The 20394-nt window shown below is 38.0% G+C and overlaps 1 protein-coding gene across 1 annotated transcript in view; it reads left to right on the top strand.

Moving 5' to 3' along the window:
- Positions 1-20394, top strand: part of VPS35L (VPS35 endosomal protein sorting factor like) — a 42057-nt gene that overhangs the window by 20599 nt on the left and 1064 nt on the right. Inside the window, exons 23-30 of the mRNA XM_074552790.1 lie at positions 886-949; positions 2915-3013; positions 3805-3882; positions 4982-5096; positions 13995-14134; positions 15691-15856; positions 17624-17742; positions 20096-20242. Of these exons, the coding sequence (XP_074408891.1) occupies positions 886-949; positions 2915-3013; positions 3805-3882; positions 4982-5096; positions 13995-14134; positions 15691-15856; positions 17624-17742; positions 20096-20242 (928 nt within the window). The remainder of the gene's footprint in view (positions 1-885; positions 950-2914; positions 3014-3804; positions 3883-4981; positions 5097-13994; positions 14135-15690; positions 15857-17623; positions 17743-20095; positions 20243-20394) is intronic.

The raw sequence follows: 20394 nt of genomic DNA, 5'->3' as shown, positions 1-20394 counted from the left end.
TGCACTAATGAGCTAATCATGCTGAGGTTTCCTTTCCTGCCTTACTGAATTTGTATAGTAAAACTATTGTTCTCTTCCCATCTGGTGTCTGAGCTGGAAATTGGTAACTGATATGCTAAAGGTCAAAGCTGGAGCCAAGCATATAATAGCCAAGGGATTAAATTGTATTAGTTAATTGTAATTTAACTTTTTGTTCATCCATTTTCAGTGAAACAGGTTTGACTGACTGATTTTTATGTGATGTAAATTTGTTTCAAATCAGATTTTGGACTCTTGGTGTAGAATAGGTGTCTGTGGTAGTTTTGAAAAGAAATTCCTTTTTCACATATCAGTTTAGTTCGGTTCTTACTAAAACATAAAGAAAACCAGCACTGTAGCAAGGTGAAGTTAATTATTTTTTAAATTCTGAAGCAAAGTTAGTTAAAACAGAAAACCTTAAACAAAATAAATCCCAAATGAAATAATAAACTAGTGTGTTTATTGTATTATACAGTGTATTATATTGAAAGGGTATTTCAAAAGCTTTATTCCTTAAATAGGATGACTTTCTTCTAAGAATAGACTTATTAATTTCTTTAGGTTTTTAGACTTAATTCTTACTCAAGTTCTTATGCTGCAGCACAAGACTGAAGCCATTTGTTTGCTACAATAAAAAGCATTAGTGTAGCTTCCTTCTCCTCATGCCAAAGTCTGAGTTTTTTAGAGAATCTAAAGACTTTCAGCAATTCTTACTTTTTAAAAAATCTGGTTCATGGCTGACTTGATGATATTAATATAAAAATTCATTTTATACAGAAAAATTTATAAAATATTATGTATCATTTGAACCTTTATAGATAAATAGGATAAACAATATTCTAAAATTTTACAAATTTTTTTTTCTAGTGCACTAACACTTGAGGATGAGAAAAGAATGTTAGCAGCTCTGATAAATGGATTCATAAAAATGGTGAGTGACCACTGTGTGTAAGTGTTGGGGGCAGCTTAGAGCTGGGATTTTGGTGAGATGCCCACGAGGAGCAGGTGCCTGTGTGGCTGAGACCCCTGAGAACCACAGGCAGTGCATTTCACTGACAGAAGTGTGTCTGTGTTCAGAGAAATGTCAGCCAGTGCTGAAGCTGACTGGGCAAGATGAAAGTTTAAAGTACACATGTTGTTTATTTAATAGTATTCTTTGCTAGTTTTGTAAATCTTGTAAAACAGAGCAGGTATTTAAAAGTTAAACAGCAACTGAAGCATCAGAGAGGTCACTGCTTTATGTGAAGGAAGTTCCACTACTTGGCTCTAAGTTGAACCAGCTTTCAAAAATACAAAATAAGTGTAACTTTTTCTATCTGTCTTGTTCTTCTATCTTGTTTATCTCAATTTATAAATAAGACAATTTGTATCATTAAATTAGTAGTCCCAGGAGAACCCCAAGTGTTCTGGCTTGAAATTAATCTTTAATCCATCCCTCACTCTTATTCCAGTAAATCTTTTGTTGATCTCTGTTGATTTTGAGATGTGAGGGTGTTTTAGGGAGACTTTCTCAAGCTTTCTGTATTCTCTAACCACACTGTCAATGCCTGGTTTTTGTTTCACACAGAGCTGTCAGGCTCTGTGCCTACTTGTCCTCTTTGTTCTTTGTTGCAGTTCTGTGGATTTACTCTGAGTGGTTGCTTTTTCTTCAGCTATAATAATTTGCTAATTAATGTTCTAATATAGTCTTGCTTTATTAAGCTTTACATGCAGTATAATTTCCTTTAGGAGGATTTCTTGCATTGAAGAAAATTTGATGTGTCTTGATAGTCCTGGTTTGGGGGGAAAAAAAATCCCATAGCAGCAAAATGACTATTTATGAATTTAAACCAGCACACATTAAGATGTGGAGGGAAAAGCAATTGTTACAGTCATCCCTACAGACAGTGTTTTTGGTGAAAAAATTTATATTTTTGGGTACTTTTTCTTGAGACTAGGATTCAAGAATCAGCAGTTGTATAAATAGAGGAAAAGCAAAGTTATCTGTAATGTGAGAAGCAATTCTTTGTTTTCTGGTGCAGTTGCTTTGATCTTTCACTGTATGGATTAAATGTAAATTTTATTCTAATTTTGTAAAAAATTCTTTTGCATGTGACTTGAGAAATAATAAATAATGCAACCTTGACTTCTATTAGAAAAAAAAATTGCAGTAGAATACATAAATGTGGACTGCCTGGAGACTGTTCCTCATGCTCTGCTTTTAATTGACAGCTGAGACACTCCAGCTGACAGCACTTGGGTGTTTTTAAATCTTCAGGGGTGGAAGAGGGTTGTTCTCTCACAAAGGTTGTTTTTTGACTTCTTTCCTGCTAGAATACAAGGTTACAGCCTTTTGCCATACTATATAAGCATGTATTAATTAACCAAACTCAAGGAAAACCTTACTTATTGCTTTTCTTACTAATGTTCTAATTAGGAAAAATGCTGTTTTCTGTTGAAGGCCCTTTATCAACTAGAAATCAGAGGAATCTGAATACAGATTCACAGATCTATTTCTGTTTTTCTGAGTTTTTTTGTCTTGCTTTCTAAGTATGATCATACCAAGCCTTTGTTTCTCCCATAAAGAATCAAAGAGTTCTGCTAGGTTTGAAAACACTTCACAAACAGGATTTAATTTTTATTTTCTTGAAAAATTCTCCATCTGTAAAGTAGACCATCATGTGGAGTGTAGACAAAAAAACCCCAAATCCCCAAACCAGTAAAACTTTCATGTTTCCCTGAAGCTCAAGTACTGCTAACAGTTAAAAGAACAGAGATTTTCTGACTGCTGTCTGTTTTTACTGCTGGGTTTTCTCCTTAGTAATTTATAGGGATTTTGACTTTTGAATATCTGCATGCAGTTTTACAGATATTTAAGGCCTACACTGGTAAAGTCTGGGCCTTTTTTCTCTTACAGGTTTCCTTTGGCCGTGACTTTGAACAACAGCTGAGTTTCTATGTTGAAGCCAGATCAATGTTTTGCAATCTGGAGCCTGTTCTAGTCCAGCTGATTCATGTAAGCCACAGTTTATCTACATTTCCTTAATAAATAGGGATATATTTGCATTTCTCCCGTTCCCTGCTCAGATTATTGATCTATTGCAAAAGAAATCAGAAGTATTTGAATCAGGTGTTTATAAAGTGAACTTTGATCTCATCTCTGGTTTTATCCCCCATAACACTCTGAAGTTCTTGCTTGACAGGCATGCATGGTATCATTGCAACAAAGAAAACGAGCTACCTTGCAAGAGCTTTCATGTATAATAAAATAAATGGCACTTTTGTGCATTCAGAATTTGGGTTGCCTCTGCTGTAATCCTCCATCTAGGAAAGATTAGACTGTGTCTGGCTGCAGATCCAGGCAGAGTCCTGCAGTGCTTGGGAAGGTTAATCTCTTCTCTGTACTGAGTCCCAGGTGTGCATTAGCTGCCTCTGACTCCTTTGGAACATTGTATCTTCCCTTAAATCCTTTTGTTATTTTGGTTTAGGGTTTTTTTAATGTGTTTTAGCTAGAAATCATGATTGTTATGCTAGCAAGGAGGTGACAGCACTATAGCTGGGAAGGAAATGATAAGCCAAAGGCTTGAATAAAACAAGTCTACTTTCACAAATTGAGTCATGTTTGCTTTAGGGAAGTCACTAAAATTCTCCCAATAAAAAGAAAACAGTACAGTGGGGACACACTGGATCAGGGTTCCTTTGGACACTGGCTGTTCTCTAAATGCCTGCAGTAAAACGTGCAGGTTGTTGTTTGCCACTGAGGCTGGGCATTTTTCTTAATGGTTTGCTTTTGTTTTGTGTGTGTAGTCTGTGAACCAGCTAGCAATGGAAACCAGAAGGGTGATGAAAGGAAATCATTCCAGGAAGACTGCTGCATTTGTCAGGGTAGGTCTGACTAATAAACTCTGAGCCTGCTTTCTTTGCAGATAATACTGTCTGCTGCCACCTAAGTTTATCATTTTTGCAAAACCACTATGTTAGTATTTTTGACACTGTTTGTAGTCCCATTTTCTCTTGTTAAGAGCAGTCTTTCCTCTCTAAAGCCAAATGTTGCTGTTTAAGGAAAAAAAAAAAACAACCAACCCATCTAATAGCAGCTTTGTGTTAAAAAAGAGCAGCAAGATTCACTCCCTCCCAAGGAAAGGTTTACCAGAGAGATGCTTGTGTGAATTCTGGAAATCTCAGCTTTTCAAATTATGTTTGAAATAAAATAGCAAATTTCTCTGTAAGTCGGTCACAGAGAGAATGGGAGATGAATATATAAAATATATTCAAACTTGTGTCTCATAATATCAGTGCTGGTGTGCTGGAATCAGGATTTGAATTTCAAATAAGGTGCTCCTTTCAGCTTTGGTGCCTCTGAGTCTATACAGAGATGGTCAAATGTGCCTTGAACTGTGCACAGGATATCCAGATTGCTTCTGTTCCCTTCTTGTAACCTGAAATGTGCAACCAAGATGTGTCCATCTGCAGGTGGGGAGCTGTTTGTGTGTGCTCAGCTCCTGGCAGCTGTGGCTGTCCTGGGCAGAGGCTGGGCTGGCACTGGGCAGCTCCTCTCTGCCTGGGGCTCCTGCTCTGGCCAGGGCTTTGGGCTTTGGGCTTTGGGAGGGCCCCCAGCTCTGCAGCACCAGGGCTCATCTGCTGTGACCACTTTGGCACATGGCTTCTCCTGAGGCCACCAATCTCCTTTTCTAGTTAGCTTTAGGTCTTGAGCTGCAAGGAGAGAGAAACTCTCTGAGCTACAGTCATAGAGAGTCAGCTTTGAGTTTATCTAGTAATAGCAACAATTTAAAAAAAATTTCTAATGAGTATTTCAATAATTATAAAATTGCTGATGTTGGGCTTCACATAATATTTGCTTTGTATTGAAAATCTTTCCTAAAACTGATGTACAGATTTTGATTCCTAATTGTGTATTAAATCAGTAAAGATTGTTATAACTCTGAGATGGGAATTTTATTCAATTTTTTTGCATTTACTTTAGGCTTGTGTTGCCTTCTGCTTCATCACAATTCCATCTCTGAGCAGTATCTTCACACGTCTCAATCTGTATCTACACTCTGGACAGGTTGCTCTGGCAAATCAGTGCCTTTCACAAGGTAAGGCATCAATTTGGCTACTTAAAGGTTCTCTTATTTCAGAAACATTTCTAACTGAATAATTACTTGGTTGATATCCTAAATCATATGTATATTTATGATGCAATTAAAATCCAGCTCTGTTTCTAACCCTGTTAAAGCAAAACCTTGTCACATTAAAGCAGCTCTGCAATGTGATCTCAGCAGCCAGGACAGCTGACACAGTCCTGGCCATGAGGTAGGTTGTCCTAAATTACTTAGGAATTATGGAAAGCATAGAAAGCTTTTCTCCTGCATAATTATGCAAGCACTCTAATCACAAATAATGTGATTTATTATAACTGAAAAAAGAAATAAAAACATCTGTGTAGTAGTTCACAGACTGACAAATTCACCAATGAGCTGGGAAAGAATTCCAGGTTAGGTCAGTGACAGCAGAAACTTGCTATCAAAGCACCTGCTTGACAAATGCTTAGCCAGGAAAATGTGCCACTGTATCAGAGTGAAACAATGGTGTAATATCAGATCACATGAAGACTGAAAAATATATTTTCTTTTTTTGGATCTGAATTATTGATTGAAATGCACCTGAGCACATTTTCAGCCATCCTGTTAAGTAATAGTAGATTCTGACAAAAAGTGATTTGGGGACAGGAATGGGAGCTATTCTGGCATCAGGATGAACATTAAATCTGTGTTACCATTTAATATGATCTCACTCATGTTACAAATGGAAGTCAGTTATCTATTCCAAGAGTCTTCATATGCTTTTAACTGCTTGCAGTATTTTTTTTCCTTTTTGAAGTGATGTCATTCTACTTTATTTTGCATTTTTAATCCTGACTTTAAATGTCTGCTCTCCAATAGTAAATGCCTTTCCTTTACATGTTTCCAGTGGAGCTGTGAGAGTAATAAATTGGATTACTTTGCAACATCTTTTGTTGTGGCTGTTAATTCTTTGTGTTAGCTCTGTGCTTCTTCACGAGAGCTTGTTTGCCCAGCTCTGCATTTACCAGCAAGTTCCAGCTGCACAAACAAGCTGACTTAGGATGCTGATTAAGACTTTTAGTGCATGGTGACTGTTGCATTTCTTTGTTTTGAATCTGATGTTGCCCATACAGCAAAGCAGAGGGATTTAGAGTAAAGCTGACTGTTGTGTCCAAGTTTGTTGTGCAAATAAAAGATCTGCAAGGTCTGTTGTTGTGCCATTAACATTGTGCAGTTGCTTTCAGAGTTTACATAAAATGGGTTCACCTTTTCTCTCTGTGGTGTTTTATTTAATTGACCAGCTTACCTTATCCTGTATGTCAATTTTCATTATTGTTGGTGTGTTGCAAAGCTTCTCTTATTGGAAGCAAATCCAAAGCAGTTTTCTGTAACACTTGGTCTTTGAGAATTATTCCCTGACCATGTTGGGACCCATTCTGTGATTTAATATCTTTCAATTTATAAACTGCTTTTCCACTATTTTTGTGATCCAGTTCTTCTCTGAGTGAGACTCCTGGGCCCCAACAATTGTCCAGATATTTCAGTGTGAGTGTTTACAAAAGTTCTGTTGTCTGACACATGAATATAGTGCACTCACTAAACAATTTACAGGATCCCCATCCTGAAATCTTTTAAGGGAGCAGATATATGTAAAGTATTATGGACTCAGTCTCTAAAATACATGTTCATTAACCACACTCTCCTGAATTTTAGACCCATGAGCTAGGGAGAGGAGCATTTGCTCCATCTCTGCTTTTGTTAAAATGAAGCAAGAGGAAAACTGATGTAACTCACTTCATTTACTAAGGTTTTATAGTTATTCACTTTTCTGCTCCCCTTGCAAAGCTATTTTGGGTATAATTTGTACTGAGAGACATGTCACTTGTGTGAGTAATTTAGCATGTGTTAAACAGAAACTGTCTTGGGACATTTTTTGTGAACTATCTTTCCATATGTTGATGCACTGAAGTCACATAATGTGTCCTTGAAAGTCACTTTTCACTCAGTTTAATCTGTATCTCAACTGAATGAGTAAGAGGTAAGAAGTACTGATTAATTCATAACAGGAAATTTCACTCCAGTCAGTTAACTGGTGCCAATTAGACTCTGATCTACTAAAACCAATGCAGCATGAAGGGAAGATTTAAGAGTGTGCCATTAATGATAGCATTAGGCCAGGAAGGGAAACTGTGCCTTGTCTGTAACCTTTCTTTCATGCTGATTTGAATTAGTTTAATTGGTTTAAAATTGTGAAGAGAAATAAAGCTGAAAGGTAATGTACCTGATCTGATAGCTCAGTCAGCAGTGGTGCATGCATGAGCTTTGTGCATGCATTTCCTCCTTGAAGATTCCAGCTGCTGTTTGTAGCAGGGTAAAGTCTTGGATTTTCTCAATTTTAATTTTCTACAGGAGTTCAGCTGTTTGTGAGTTGACTTTTCACTTAAACACATAACAAAATTGAGTTCCACAACTTCTGCTGGCAACAGGAAGAGTTCTCTAAATTGCCAATGTATCTGTCTTGAAAAAGAAGGATGTGCAGGTCATAACAAAAAATGGATTTATTTGAGTCTGAGGATTGCTTTGATAAACTGTCAGCAATTGGAGAGCCACAGCTAATCTGCTCATAGCTGGATAAGTCTGGGGTTTGCCTCATTCCCAGTTTCAAGGGGCAGCAGTGGTGTCTCAGTCCTTGTGTCTCACTGCTCCCATTTCCTCTGTCCCAGCCTTGCTTGCTTGGATTTCCCACACTGTTAATGAAATCAAGTGTTTGGACTCATCCAAATACTTCAGTATTAGAAAATTATATTTTTCTGTGGAACAGATTTTCTTTAAGACAATTAATTGAGTCAGAAATGTAAATTTATAGGCTCATGAAACTGCAGCAGTGATACACTGATGGATGTCTGTCTGGGAATGTTCAGAGTGGATTAAAAATGACTGTTGTCTCTTTCATCTCCAGATCCCAAGAGTTGCTTTAAATGAAATGAATCTGTAATTATGGTTAAAATGTTTTAGGTGAATTTGCCCTGGATGCATAGTTTGTACCTCTGGAGAGCCTATTAAGAGCCCACCTTTGAAAGGAAGATGCTGGATTTTACAGAGATGAGCTTTTCATTTCTCTTAGCTGAGCCACTGAGCACTGCATGCTGCCAGCAGGAATAATAAATTCTCATTGGTCATGCTTTCTGTCATGGGGCTGCTTGGACTAAATTGAGATTAAATGCATGCTCCATTGTGTCACTCTTCTGGACTTCTGAGATAGAGGTAGGATTTTCATTGCACACATTTCCTCCCTGTGGAAATGCTGCTTTTGTCTGTCAAAAAAAAAAAGAGGCAGCATGAGTTTTTAATGTTTGGTCACAGCATTCAGCAGGTGGTGGAGATGACATAACTTTCTGGTAACGTGTGTTAAGCAGCATTTTTGTTTTAAAGGCTGTGAAATCTTTGCCTCATTTGAGAAATAACATGCTGAGTGAATAAGGTAATTCAACTGATTCTGTCTGACTGATTTCACTGGGATATTGTCAAACATTAAACTTTATTAAAATGGAGAGCCTGTCCCTCAGATCAACTGCTGCAGACCTTTTTGCTGAGCAAATGCAGATTTTGATTCTGAAGTATCCAGTGCTTAATGCACTTCTAGTTATTTGTTTTGTTGTCCAGTTGTGGCTAAAACATAGTTACACCTAGTAGATTGGAAAATAATTTCATTTCTACTGCAGAAGATGTTACTTTTCCATGAGTATTCTCTAAATGCTTCAGTCACACTCTGGAGAAAGTATGGTATGAAATACCTAATAAGTAATTTTAAATCATAGTCCAATCATGGTTTAGAGTATTTTCTAAATGCCATTAGATAACAGTTTTTAGTATTTCTTCTTTATCTCCTGAAATCTTTATCGATCTGAAGACTATAAAGAGAGAGAATTTGAGATGATGAATTTTGAGAAATAGGAACATGAAGAGATTTTCCTAATTACAGATACTAGGACTCTGGCTCATGTTTCTCTGGTGAGAATTGTATATGGTGACTCTGTTATCTTTTTAAATACTGCTTTCCTTGAAGGCAGTAAAAGAGCTTTGGGAGAAGCATGATGTCATGTTGTTTTCCTTTCTAGCAATGCTGAGTGTTGCTTCCTTTGGACACAGCTGTGACCTCTTCTGTTACCTGGGACTTCCACAGCTGGAGGCTTCTCCCATTCCCTGGGCTTTTTCTTGTTCCTCTCTTTATCCCAGCCAGTCACTTTTCTGTATGATGTGAGAGAGGTGACATCTCTGTCTCTGGAAGCTTTTCAGACTGGAACTTTATATCAGTTTGTCAGTTCTTCAAGTCTGTCTAGACCATGACCTGTTTTTGGAAGTGTCTTGTAGCATCTCCTAGGGAAACAATAATGTGGAATGATGCTTCTTGGCTTTCAGGTGCAGGTGATTTAATACATCCTTCAACAAAGCTTGTACCAGACCATGGTATTTCATAAAATAGATGGACCAGTCCTTGGGAATTTAATATTTTTAATCAGTTTTTACTTTTTGGTCTTTGTAGCTTCATGGGATGATGAGTTCCACAATGAACTGCTACTTGGAAGTCTGATGTTTAGGGATTGATTTATGTTAAATGTTAGGTGAGTGCTCAGAGCATGCAGCTGATCTGCTGGAGCAGAATTCAGCCACTCCTGATTCATTTTCTTCTTGCTGTCCATGAGATAGTGCAGTCTGCAAGTTCCTGAAGAAGTTGTAGTCAGTATTGCTTTTTCTAATAAGGAAACAGTTCCATGCCCTAGCACTTTAATCTTTTTGTGCTTTTAGAAATGGGAAGATTGGAACTAGATTAGATTATTCCAGGTATAAATGCCCAACAGCAATCTAAATGATACAATGGCACCTCAGTTTTCCATTACTCTCCTGGTGATTCTTATAATTGCCTTGCCTTTCAACAGCTGTTTAGGATGTAGTTTTCAGGAAACCATCTATAATGACTCCAAAATCTTTCATGGGTGTAAATAGCCTATTTAGAGCTTTCTTTCTGTAGCTATAGCAAGGGCTGTTTCTTTCCCCACATACCATGCTAATATTAGAGTTCATCTGCTGCTTTATTGCTCAGAATCATGACATCCATCTGTGATGCTTTGCAGCCACGTTCCAGACCAGTCTGCAGACATTGTCACCTCCCAGCTCCTCCTCAGGACATGTCTCTGCAAAACCTTAAGGAATGCAGAAGTTATTTTGCTCCACTGAAAACGTTTTCTTCCCTCCCCTTCCCCCATCCACCCCACCCTTTATTAAGTTATGTACGCTCATGAGGACCTTTTTCCTTATCTTCTTTCAGCTTAGTTGTTTGAAGAGCCATTTCTATAAGGATAAATATGAAAAGGTTTTTTTTAAAATCTAAGTATTTATAAAGGGAATTACTTTTAAACACTAAAATCTTGCTGATTCTTTTTATCTGCAGCTAATGCATAGCATGAATGAGCATAGTACATTCCAGCTCACCAAGGAGCAGTGCAGTCATTTTCTAATTTCAAGTTTTTTCCTTCAAAGAATTCTTGGTTGTTTCTGGATTGGAAGTGATGTGTAGAGGTTGTTAAGATGAAGAATATTCAGCAGTAGCTCAAGGGAAAACCACATTTTAACAATGTGGCAAAACTCTCACAGTGACCCCACCAATGTGAGAAGAAGGAGATTCAAATGTTTACAATGCTTGGTTGTCAAAACAGCAATGGATTTATTTATTTAACAGAAAAAATAGAATAACAAACCCCCACGCTTGCTTCCCAATAATTTTTTGCACTGGAGTGCAAGCTTCATTAAATTTCCAACATCTGTTGGACGTGGAAGCAAAATCTTCAGAGTATTAAATTAGGTTTGACAGTGCTGTAAGACAGGGAAGTGGTGTGGAATGCAGAAGATGTGCATGGTCCCTGCTTTTGTCCTTTGGGGGGACTTAGCCTGGTGTAATTGTAGCTGGGACTAAAAATACTTTGGGTAGGTATGTTCAGCTCTCTCCCTTTTGCTCTTTGAAGGTGGACTTAAGGAGTTTAATTGTTTTCCCATCTGACTTTGTTCCTTCTTATTTTTGCCTGCCTGAAGTCTTGAATTTGTGCTTTGAATTGAGTTTAATTGGCTATCAGAGATACAGGAAATACAATGCAAGCTGAATTTTTATATATAGAGAGATTGATATATAGAACTATATGGAGGTACATATGGTTGTGTGTAGGTATAATTAAACACTTGTGTCATATTGAATATTGTCAATAGCAGAACATTCAACACCAATTTCACTTGTTTTTTCTTCTGTAGGAGGCAAATTCTGAAGTGCTGACTTGGATATCCAAGACTGTTAGTTTCTGTAGCCTGAAGGTCAGCATGTATGCTTGGGGGAAAGATTTATAGGATTATGGTCAAGCAGAATGAAGGAGCTGCTGTGAAAGGATGAATGTAGTGAAGCATGAAGTATGATATGTTCAGAGCACTGCACAAGATATTAACAGCAGCTGGGGAAGGCTCCATCGTGGTGATTTGTTGTAATGCACAGGCTGCTCTCCCCTCATCCACTTAAGAAGCAGTATTGTACTTTAGGCAGATAAGAAAACAGCATCCTTCATCAAAAGAAACCCATTTTATCTTCTTTTTGGTTTTTCAATCAAGAACATAAGATTGTTGTGGTTTTCAGTGCCTTTAAAGTGGTTCCTTATATCTTTTGGAAGCAAGGAAAAATGATGTATGGTTTTGTTTTAAAACATCTCTACAGTGATAGTTTTAAAAATTGACTTTTAAAGATACAGAGAAACCATCATTGCATAACCTCATAATTAATGTAACTCAGAATTAAACACTGATTCTCATTTCATACTTGAAAAGCAGCATGTATGTGACAGCCTTTCTAGTGAGCCTTTCCTCCAAACTCAGACCATGTACTGCATTCTCTGACACCTCTCTGCCAGGATGGTAATGTTTAGAGGACAGGTCATTTTCTGCAGTCTGCAATAAAAACCTTTGCATTGATATGCATTTATTTTTGCTTCTTATGAAGCACATATATCTTGGATAAATGTGCTTTTAGTGTTCCAGCATAAAATGGTTAGCACACATTGGCAGGGCTCACTGCAAAATGAACATATTCTCCTTTGCCAGTTCTGGCTGTACCAGCAACAGCAGGAGGCAGGAAGAGTAAATTGAATCAATTTCAGGTTTTCAAATTGAAGATAAGAGGTTTTGGGTTTGCACTATGGCAGAAGTTCAGAGGAGAATGAAGGATTGTGATTGCTGGGGGAGCAGGTAGTAAATCAGGGTGAGGCACTTTGCAGCTCTTTGTCACCGTGGGTGCTGATTGCTGCACAGGTCATTCTCGTCCTGTTATGAAATAACTTCAGCAGGCAGGAGCCTTCCCTGCACAGACATGGGTACTTTGGTATGCAGACTATTCTCTAAGGCACATTTTTTCATCTGTCTGGTCACATGTTTTTATTGTAGGGTGATGTGGGACGTGCACTTTTATTTTTTTCTACTGAGACAACTGTGGAAGTAACAGCAACTCATTTACTTGTGCTAGAATGAACATCTGCTGCTGCCTTCCTTCCTCAAATAAAGCAGAGAAAGATTACTTACCTTCCTTTGGGTTGGCTGTCTAAACTTATAAGTTGTTTGAAATAAGCCTTCTTTCACCTCCAAACAAATGTGCAGAATAAAAGGAAGGACAGTGTTTGAAGGAAGGGGTCTGTGCTGTAAGCACTAAAAAGTCCTTGAGCACTTGTGTGCTGAAAAAACAAGAGTGAGAAGAACTACAGTTTTTCCAAAGCACATGTTTCTCTGGTATTCCTCATAAGCTTAAATTAGATATCACTTGGTACTATATTTAGCAAATTTGCTTGGAGTCTCAAATGAATTTTTCCAGAGCAAGCTGTGCTCCTGGAAATGCCCATGCCTGCCTGTCAATGGTATCTCCATCCCAGCCATGTAACATTCTTGGCTTTCACCAAGAATTCTCCTTTTGCTTTTGATAAAAGCTGATTACATGGCCTGGGTCTCTGTTCCTGTAAAATAAAGATACAATATTAATTCTGAAGGGTGCTTTGAAGTATATGGCTCAACAACTAGAGTGGGATGTGGATACTTGGATATTCTGAAATGTTGCCAAGAAAGTGCAAAACAACGTTGCTGTCAGAAATTTTTTTGTGAACTCAGCATATATAGGAGTGTAAGAGGGAAAGTATTGTTGCTTTTAATTTGTGAATATTAATCAACTGAGAATAGATGTTCTAGTGTTTGGCATTTATGTTTTTGTAAGATTAGAGACATAATAAAGAGTTATGAAAAACCTCTTAACAGCTATTTTGCCAAGGCTGTAATGGTGGATAGTTTCTCTAATTCCAGTATTATGATTCTTGGAAAATATTCTTTCATCTAGGTAACCAGATACCCCAGGTTCTGGTACTATATTAATATTTTACTTTTAGGGATTATGAATAATTAGAAATATGAAGTTGTTGATACTTCCTTAGAATTTAACATCCTTTTGTGAATGAATTGGTGAGCAAGATAGCATGAACTTTTCCCCCCAGTTTGGATTCCCCATTTTCCTGAAATAATTATTTCTTTGATAAGTCAGTTTTGAATCCTGTGCTAATTTCTTATTACATATGCAATACATATGAAATGATGGTGTCTCCATGTTATGCAAGGGAGAAGAGTTACACTTTCAGAAGTTTTGAGTGATAGGAGAACTTCCTTTGGAGAAACAGCACCATTCAATTTAACAAATTTCTCAAGAATCAAACCACTGCTGAGTCTTGGGTTTCTTTGCAGTTCAGTACATTCATTTTCTGTAATTTCTTTGAATTTTGAAACAAATTCAAAGCAACCATTGGGTTACAGGCATGGCTGCCATCACAGCTGGAGTGATATAACAGCAACCCTATTTTTACTTTGTAGCTGATGCTTTTTTCAAAGCTGCAGTGAGCCTTGTTCCTGAAGTGCCAAAAATGATCAGTGTAGATGGAAAGATGCGACCTTCTGATGCCTTCCTCCTGGAATTCCTGTGTAATTTCTTTTCCACATTATTAGTTGTCCCGGTAAGTGGAGTGATTATGAATATCACCCAGGTTAGTATAGACTATTTTGACTTTCCTGGTTAAAAATTTAGAATAGATTAGGCTTCTGGAGTGGGAAATTCAGGAATTAGTTTTCTGTGACCAGATAAACTGTTCTGCAAAATCACTCACCCCAGTGCAAAATGGGGAGGCAGAACAACTGTGGAGCACTGCCACTCTCAGCAACACCTCTCACTACAGGTGGATTTGGGGTAGAGTGAAATCTCACCATCATTTAATTGTGTAAACATCATTTACTGGTTTATTAGCTAAGTGTTCAAAAATCTCTAATACATGAGGAGGGGAAGGATATAGAGCTCTAGTTCCTATTAGTTTCAGTTACTTTGGTATAGGTTGCCTAATCATTGGAGTGAAAACAATAATTAGAAGATGTGTTTTGGTATAACCTTCCTCTTCTGATGAATATTTCACAAAGTACTACCATTCTATACCCTTCCAGTTTTTAACTAGCTGTCAAATTTAGAGAAAAATGTAATTTTCTCTCCAATATTTTCAGTTATATCTAAAACATGAGAGGAAATTGTAAATTACCTGTATATTCATTTGTTCTTGGAGTGAGTGGATTTTTCCTCTGCACTGAAACCTCCCTTATGGTTTTCTCCATTTTCCTGTGCCTGTTTGGTGAAGCAGGGCTCAGTGTGGTGCTGTTCACATCCTTGCTGTCACAGCTGCTGCAGGGGCAGGGGTGTCCCCTGTTCAGACAGGGGGGAAGGGGAAGCTGTCCCTGGGATGTCACTGCTGTCACTGCCTGAGGGGAAGGCTCTGCAGTGGCTGGGATCATTGGCAGGTGATGGAAGAAGGGAGTGAAACAACCTCTCAGATTCACTCATGAAAAATAACTTGCAACAAGATGTCAGCATTGAGGAATTAGCTTCCCTCACTCTGTTCCCTGTTTACAGAAGATCAAAAGAAGTGTCCCCAGTGGGCTGTGATTTGTCCTGTGTGTCTTGGTGCCACTGCTCCAACTGCCAGCTGGAATCAGCCTGGTGCAGTATTAAAGCTGCTTGTAAAAACTCCCAGCTTATGTAAAGCAGAGTCTTTCTTTTCATTTCATGTGAAAAGATTGTTGATTGTCTGTAACTGACTTCCCAGTGTAGGAGTTCTTCTGAAACTCATAATTATATGAGTAATACACTACAGCTTACTGATACCATTTTAATAATGAAATCTACCCACTGTTTAATTTTAGAGGCTTAGCTGTTAAGAAGCTGACAATTAATTTTGTACTGCTCCCCCATGACTCCAAAACAAAGCATTTCAAAGTTTGTCTGTGGAGGCTGCCTGGATCATATTCTGCTTATGGGTCAAATGGGCATTTTAGATGGAAACTGGAAAAAAATTCAAAGGCTTTGCAGGAAGCACACTTAAGAAAAGGAGCTGTCAGCTTTAATTATATTGTAGGTCTGCTTTTATAGAGCTCAAACTGTGACTCTCCAGCACTGAATGACTACAAATAATCCTATTTCTGTTTTGGGGCTGTGCTGTTGGTTTTGACCTCTCTTTTTTCTCCTCTGTAGGACCATCCAGAACAAGGAGTGTTGTTCCTTGTGAGAGGATTACTGAATGTGATCCAGGATTACACTTGGGAGGATAACAGTGATGACAAAGTCAGGATTTATACCAATGTTTTGCATCTGCTGTCTGCAATGACTCAAGAAGCATTTATCTACCATGTAGATAAAGGTAATACCTAAGGGGGTTCTGGCTCCTTGCATTCCACCAGGGCTTTTGTAGTATTATCTTATTACCATAGGCAGTTAATGAAGATCAGTGGTAATCAGTCTCACAGGATGGATTATTTTTCTATCCAGTTCCAGGTATTGTAACTTAGAATAATCCAGGAGTTGGCTTCTGGACAGGTGCAGTCTGTTCTTAAAAGTGGATCTGTGCAGAGTGGGTTACTTAGTTTGCTTCTGGTGGTGTTGGTGCAAATGCTTATAAATGTGAACTTTTCAAGTAAAGATTATGCATATGAAGGGTTTTATTTAAGTCTAAAGCATCAACTTGATTTATACTCATCGTTGGTGTTTCATCCACATTTATTTACAACTCCAGTTTTCAGAATGTAAAGCTAATCTTCATTATTGAAATGATGTATTTGCTGCTTTGAAGGCAGGCTTTGAGTTCTGGAAATTGCAGCAACTTACAAAAATATTCAGAATAGCTAGAAAATTCTAAAGATTTTACATTTTGAAAAATAGCTGTCATCTTTTTTTGTAATAATTTTTGGAATATTTTGATATATGCTCTAAAATGTGCATATTTTCCTTCTGAATATAGATGAATAAATTAAGGGAGAGTAATAAATAAAAATCCTTTAAAGCATCCTGAAGAGTAATGAGTCAGAGAGGCCAAGATGGTTTGACTTTTTCTTTGTTGCACAGACTTTCACAGAGGGGAAGGCTGGAAGGTTCTGCAGTTCTGGTGAACAGTCTGTCAGATTTACCAGCCATGCCAAACACCTCTGGCAGTTATTGCACAGAAAACAGCTCTCAGTGCAAGTGCTACTCTGTAGTAAATCTGCTGTTCAGATCCTGTAAGGAAGTGTGCTTTAGCTTTTTCTTTCACTCCATTTTCTAGATGACCAAAATAGCTGCATAATCCCAAGATGAGAAGTCTAAATAAATTAGATTTTAATGGAGAGAAGCATGGAAATATAAATTAGTCATTTTCCCCCTGTAACAGGGGCAGTGGGAGTTTTTTCCAGGTGGACCTTGTACCTTAGCTTATTGAAATGAAGTTTACTTGGAAACAGGGGATTATCTTTTCATCTTTAGTGCTTTCTGATTTACCTAGAATTAAACCCAAAAATTTCTTTTACCCTACTTCTTAATAGAACAGAAATAAATTAGAGCAAAAGACATGTTTAAAATCACAATTATAGAAGCTGTAAAAACGTGAGCTCTCTCCCTCCTAAGAATCCTTTAAGGTCTTTGAAACTGAAAATACACTTCTTGAATTTCTATCCATCACTTTGAGGTAATCATGGGTTTATTTTATATTTATTTATTTTAAGGGGAAAAAAAGGCAGTTTCTTTTGAAAATCTGTTAATTTTTACTAAATAAAACACAAATTGTTTGGCCCATTGCTGCTGCCATTGTAGATGATGGCCAAGCTCTTCTGAAGTGATGGAAGCAGGGAGTCTGTCTCTGTGGAAAACCTGAAAATTGACAGGATATGTTGCTTAACATTGAGTCTAGGAGATATTTTTGAGCTTTGCTGCATCCAGGAATACAGGGCTGGGTTTAAGCTAAAAGATTCTTCTGAGAGTTTTGCTCTTCAAATCAAAAGGACTTAGTAGGCACTTAAAAACATAATTCTGTGTGTGTTTCATGGAGGAGGGTCATTTTATCACTTCCAAATGTGGTCTTCTATCAAAGTATGATGTTTGCATATCAGATAAAGGTACAGCTCCTTAGCCAAACCTAAGCTTGGGTTCATCTCTGCAGTTGATTCCAATGATGCTCTCTATGGTGGAGACTCCAAGTTCCTGGCTGAAATTAATAAACTGAGTGAGACAGTAGTGTCACAGATCCTGGATCACCTGAAAACCCTGGGAAAGGAGGAGGTATGTTCTTACTCTGCTTGAGTCAGTACAAAACCAAAAGTAATTTGGGGTTGAAGAAACAGAACAGCTTTGAGCAGGACTTGGTCTTTTCAAAAGCTTCAGGAACTTTATAACAAAAGGAAATTGGGTATTTTAACTTGTTTAGAAAGTGAGACCATCACATAGGCAGGCTTGTGGTGGACACCTAATATGTCCAATTCTGTAATGAGCAAAGTGAAAATTCACAGTCTATTAGTGGGGAAAATACAATTAAAACCACCTATAATTATAAAAGTTTCAGATCCCAGGCACTGAGATGATGTCAGGAGAGAGGTACAGAGGGAGGAAATAGTTGTTTTGTCTTTACTCTGACTTTAGGATATTTGTTAAATATAAAATAAAGAAATCTCTAGGCAGCTTATTGGATTTCTTGATTGTAATTCAGAGGCTCTGAGGGATCAAATCTAGCTTAATGGATTGGATGTGAAAGGCAGGTGACTGATGTTTGCTGAAATAATGAGAACTCAGTGTTCTCTAATGTACCTGTTTCTGAGAAGGGACAGCTCGCAGGCAGCCCTTACTGGATGGCTGCTATTGATAGAAACCCTGTGGCTGCTGGCCTGGCTGGGAGGGCAGGCTGTGATTGATTGGATGGAATTTTTTAGATGGGCTATTTGCACAGTAGCCCAGAGTTTGCCAATACAGAATGTGTTAAGTGATACATATTGGGAGGACACTGTGCTAAGTTTAGCCTTTTCTCTGCTTTTGCTATCCTGTTTGTCCTTCCTTGAGCAATGGCAGAGATGGAAGATGAAGAAAATATCCTTTGCTCAAATCCTCTACATCATTGTACACATCACCTCAGGGAACAGCAGTTCTTTTTCAGAACAGCAGCAGCAGAAACAACCATTCCAGCACAGCTAAGAATGCCCAATGTTCCAGGTCTTGGAAGGAAATTTAAACAGTTTTCAGGAATGTGGGTTGTATATTAAGAGATTTTTTTGCAACTGACTCCTGTATGGAATTTGTGGGTAGGAATGTTTGTAGGGCTTGAAATCCATGGTTTCTGAAAGGCCTTTTTTTTTTTTTTGTTTTCTCATTTCAAGCATGCTTTGAGTAGGGAGACCCTGTGTTAGCTCACTGAGGTGTTGTTGCACAGACAACTGGATTTAAGGCTGAGCAGCACAGACACAGGTGCTTGGTCTGCTTTTGCCTCTGCACCTTGGATTTGCTCCTCTGTCCAGCCTCATTTACAAACAGGGACCATTTGTTTTGCTTTGTTGAGTGAAAGTCATTGAGAGATTTAGATAAAAATTGCTTTGTAAGAATGAATAGTTGTTTGAGGAAGCTGTTGTTGCTGAGGAAATAGAAGTGATGAGAATATTGTCAGAGATCTCTAATTGTGCTGAAGTAAAGCTGGTCATAAAATCACTGTGGTATTTGGATTGCTTCAGTGTTGGTGACCTTTTATTATTCATCTTCTTGGCTGCTCATTTAAATGAACAAGGCTCTAATGATTTTGTGTTTTCATTGGTTCATTTCCTTTAAAAGCTATAAAGGAAAATAAATTTTTCTCACAATAAAATCCTTTCACCAAAATGGCAACTTGGAAGAGAACAATGCATCTTATTGTTAACACAGTGTGGTCTTTTCACAATGTTAGAGAATGCTCCATTTGTGTGACAGTGCTGGAATGGAAATTTTTAGTTCTGGACAGTTCTGTAAAGTTCAAGCTGTTTCTGGTCAAGAGAAGATGTAGCAGTGATGTCCTCTCTGCTTTGTGTGGGGGGAAATTGCTCTTATGCTCCTTAAGGTCCTTCCTCAGCAAATTTAGGGGAAATAGCTACAAATATGCAAATATGTTCAAATCACCAGAGTTTTAGTGAAAGAACAGCAGGGAAAAAACATATTTGGTTAAATAAATAAATAAAAGCTGTATAGACTGGGGGAAAAAAAGCCTAAAGTTGCATTAATTTAGATTAATGACAGTGGTCTCTCTAAAAATTTACAGCCAGGGTGCTCTAAGAGCAAGGTTGGTTGGTGGGAGGGTGATTTCTATGCACTTGTAGGGAGTCTGGAGCTGTAAATGTGTCAGACCTACATTCTGTGCTGTGCCCAAGTGGGATGGGATGTAGGAGTCCTGAGTAATTATTTTATTTACAGCAGCTTATGTTGATTTACAGCCAGTGCTGTTTGCTGCATTTTGAATGGAGTCTGAAAAGCCTGACTGTATTTTTATGTGTGTAACTCTTGCTGTGTGTCACAAAAGGAGTGTCCTGTGAACTCCTGAGGGCTCAGAGAGGCTGCTGAGGTTAAGCTGGGCATTTTGGGATGAGTGTACAGTAACATGGGAATATTTTTGTTCTCATCCTAGACCCTGAAGAGGCAGAGCCAGCTGGCTCTCTATTTCTTTAACACCATCCTGGCTCATGGGGACCTACGGAACAACAGACTGAACCAGCTCTCAGTCAATCTCTGGAATCTTGCTCAGAAGCATGGCTTTGCTGACACCAAGACTATGGTAAGGGAGGGAGACAGAAAATGCACAGAGGTTTTAGTTCTTAATATCTTTTCCAGTCTTTATTTGGGAAAAGGCAACATTTTCTTGAATTGAATAAACCTCATCTCTTCACAAGCTACTATCTTTAAAAAAAATTCAAATTATCTTAAAAC

This window comes from Zonotrichia albicollis, chromosome 16, assembly GCF_047830755.1.
Source record: "Zonotrichia albicollis isolate bZonAlb1 chromosome 16, bZonAlb1.hap1, whole genome shotgun sequence".
In the NCBI taxonomy this organism is placed as follows: Eukaryota; Metazoa; Chordata; class Aves; order Passeriformes; family Passerellidae; genus Zonotrichia; species Zonotrichia albicollis.
Note: the sequence above shows the minus strand (reverse complement) of the source record. Positions and strands in the feature narration are given on the sequence as shown.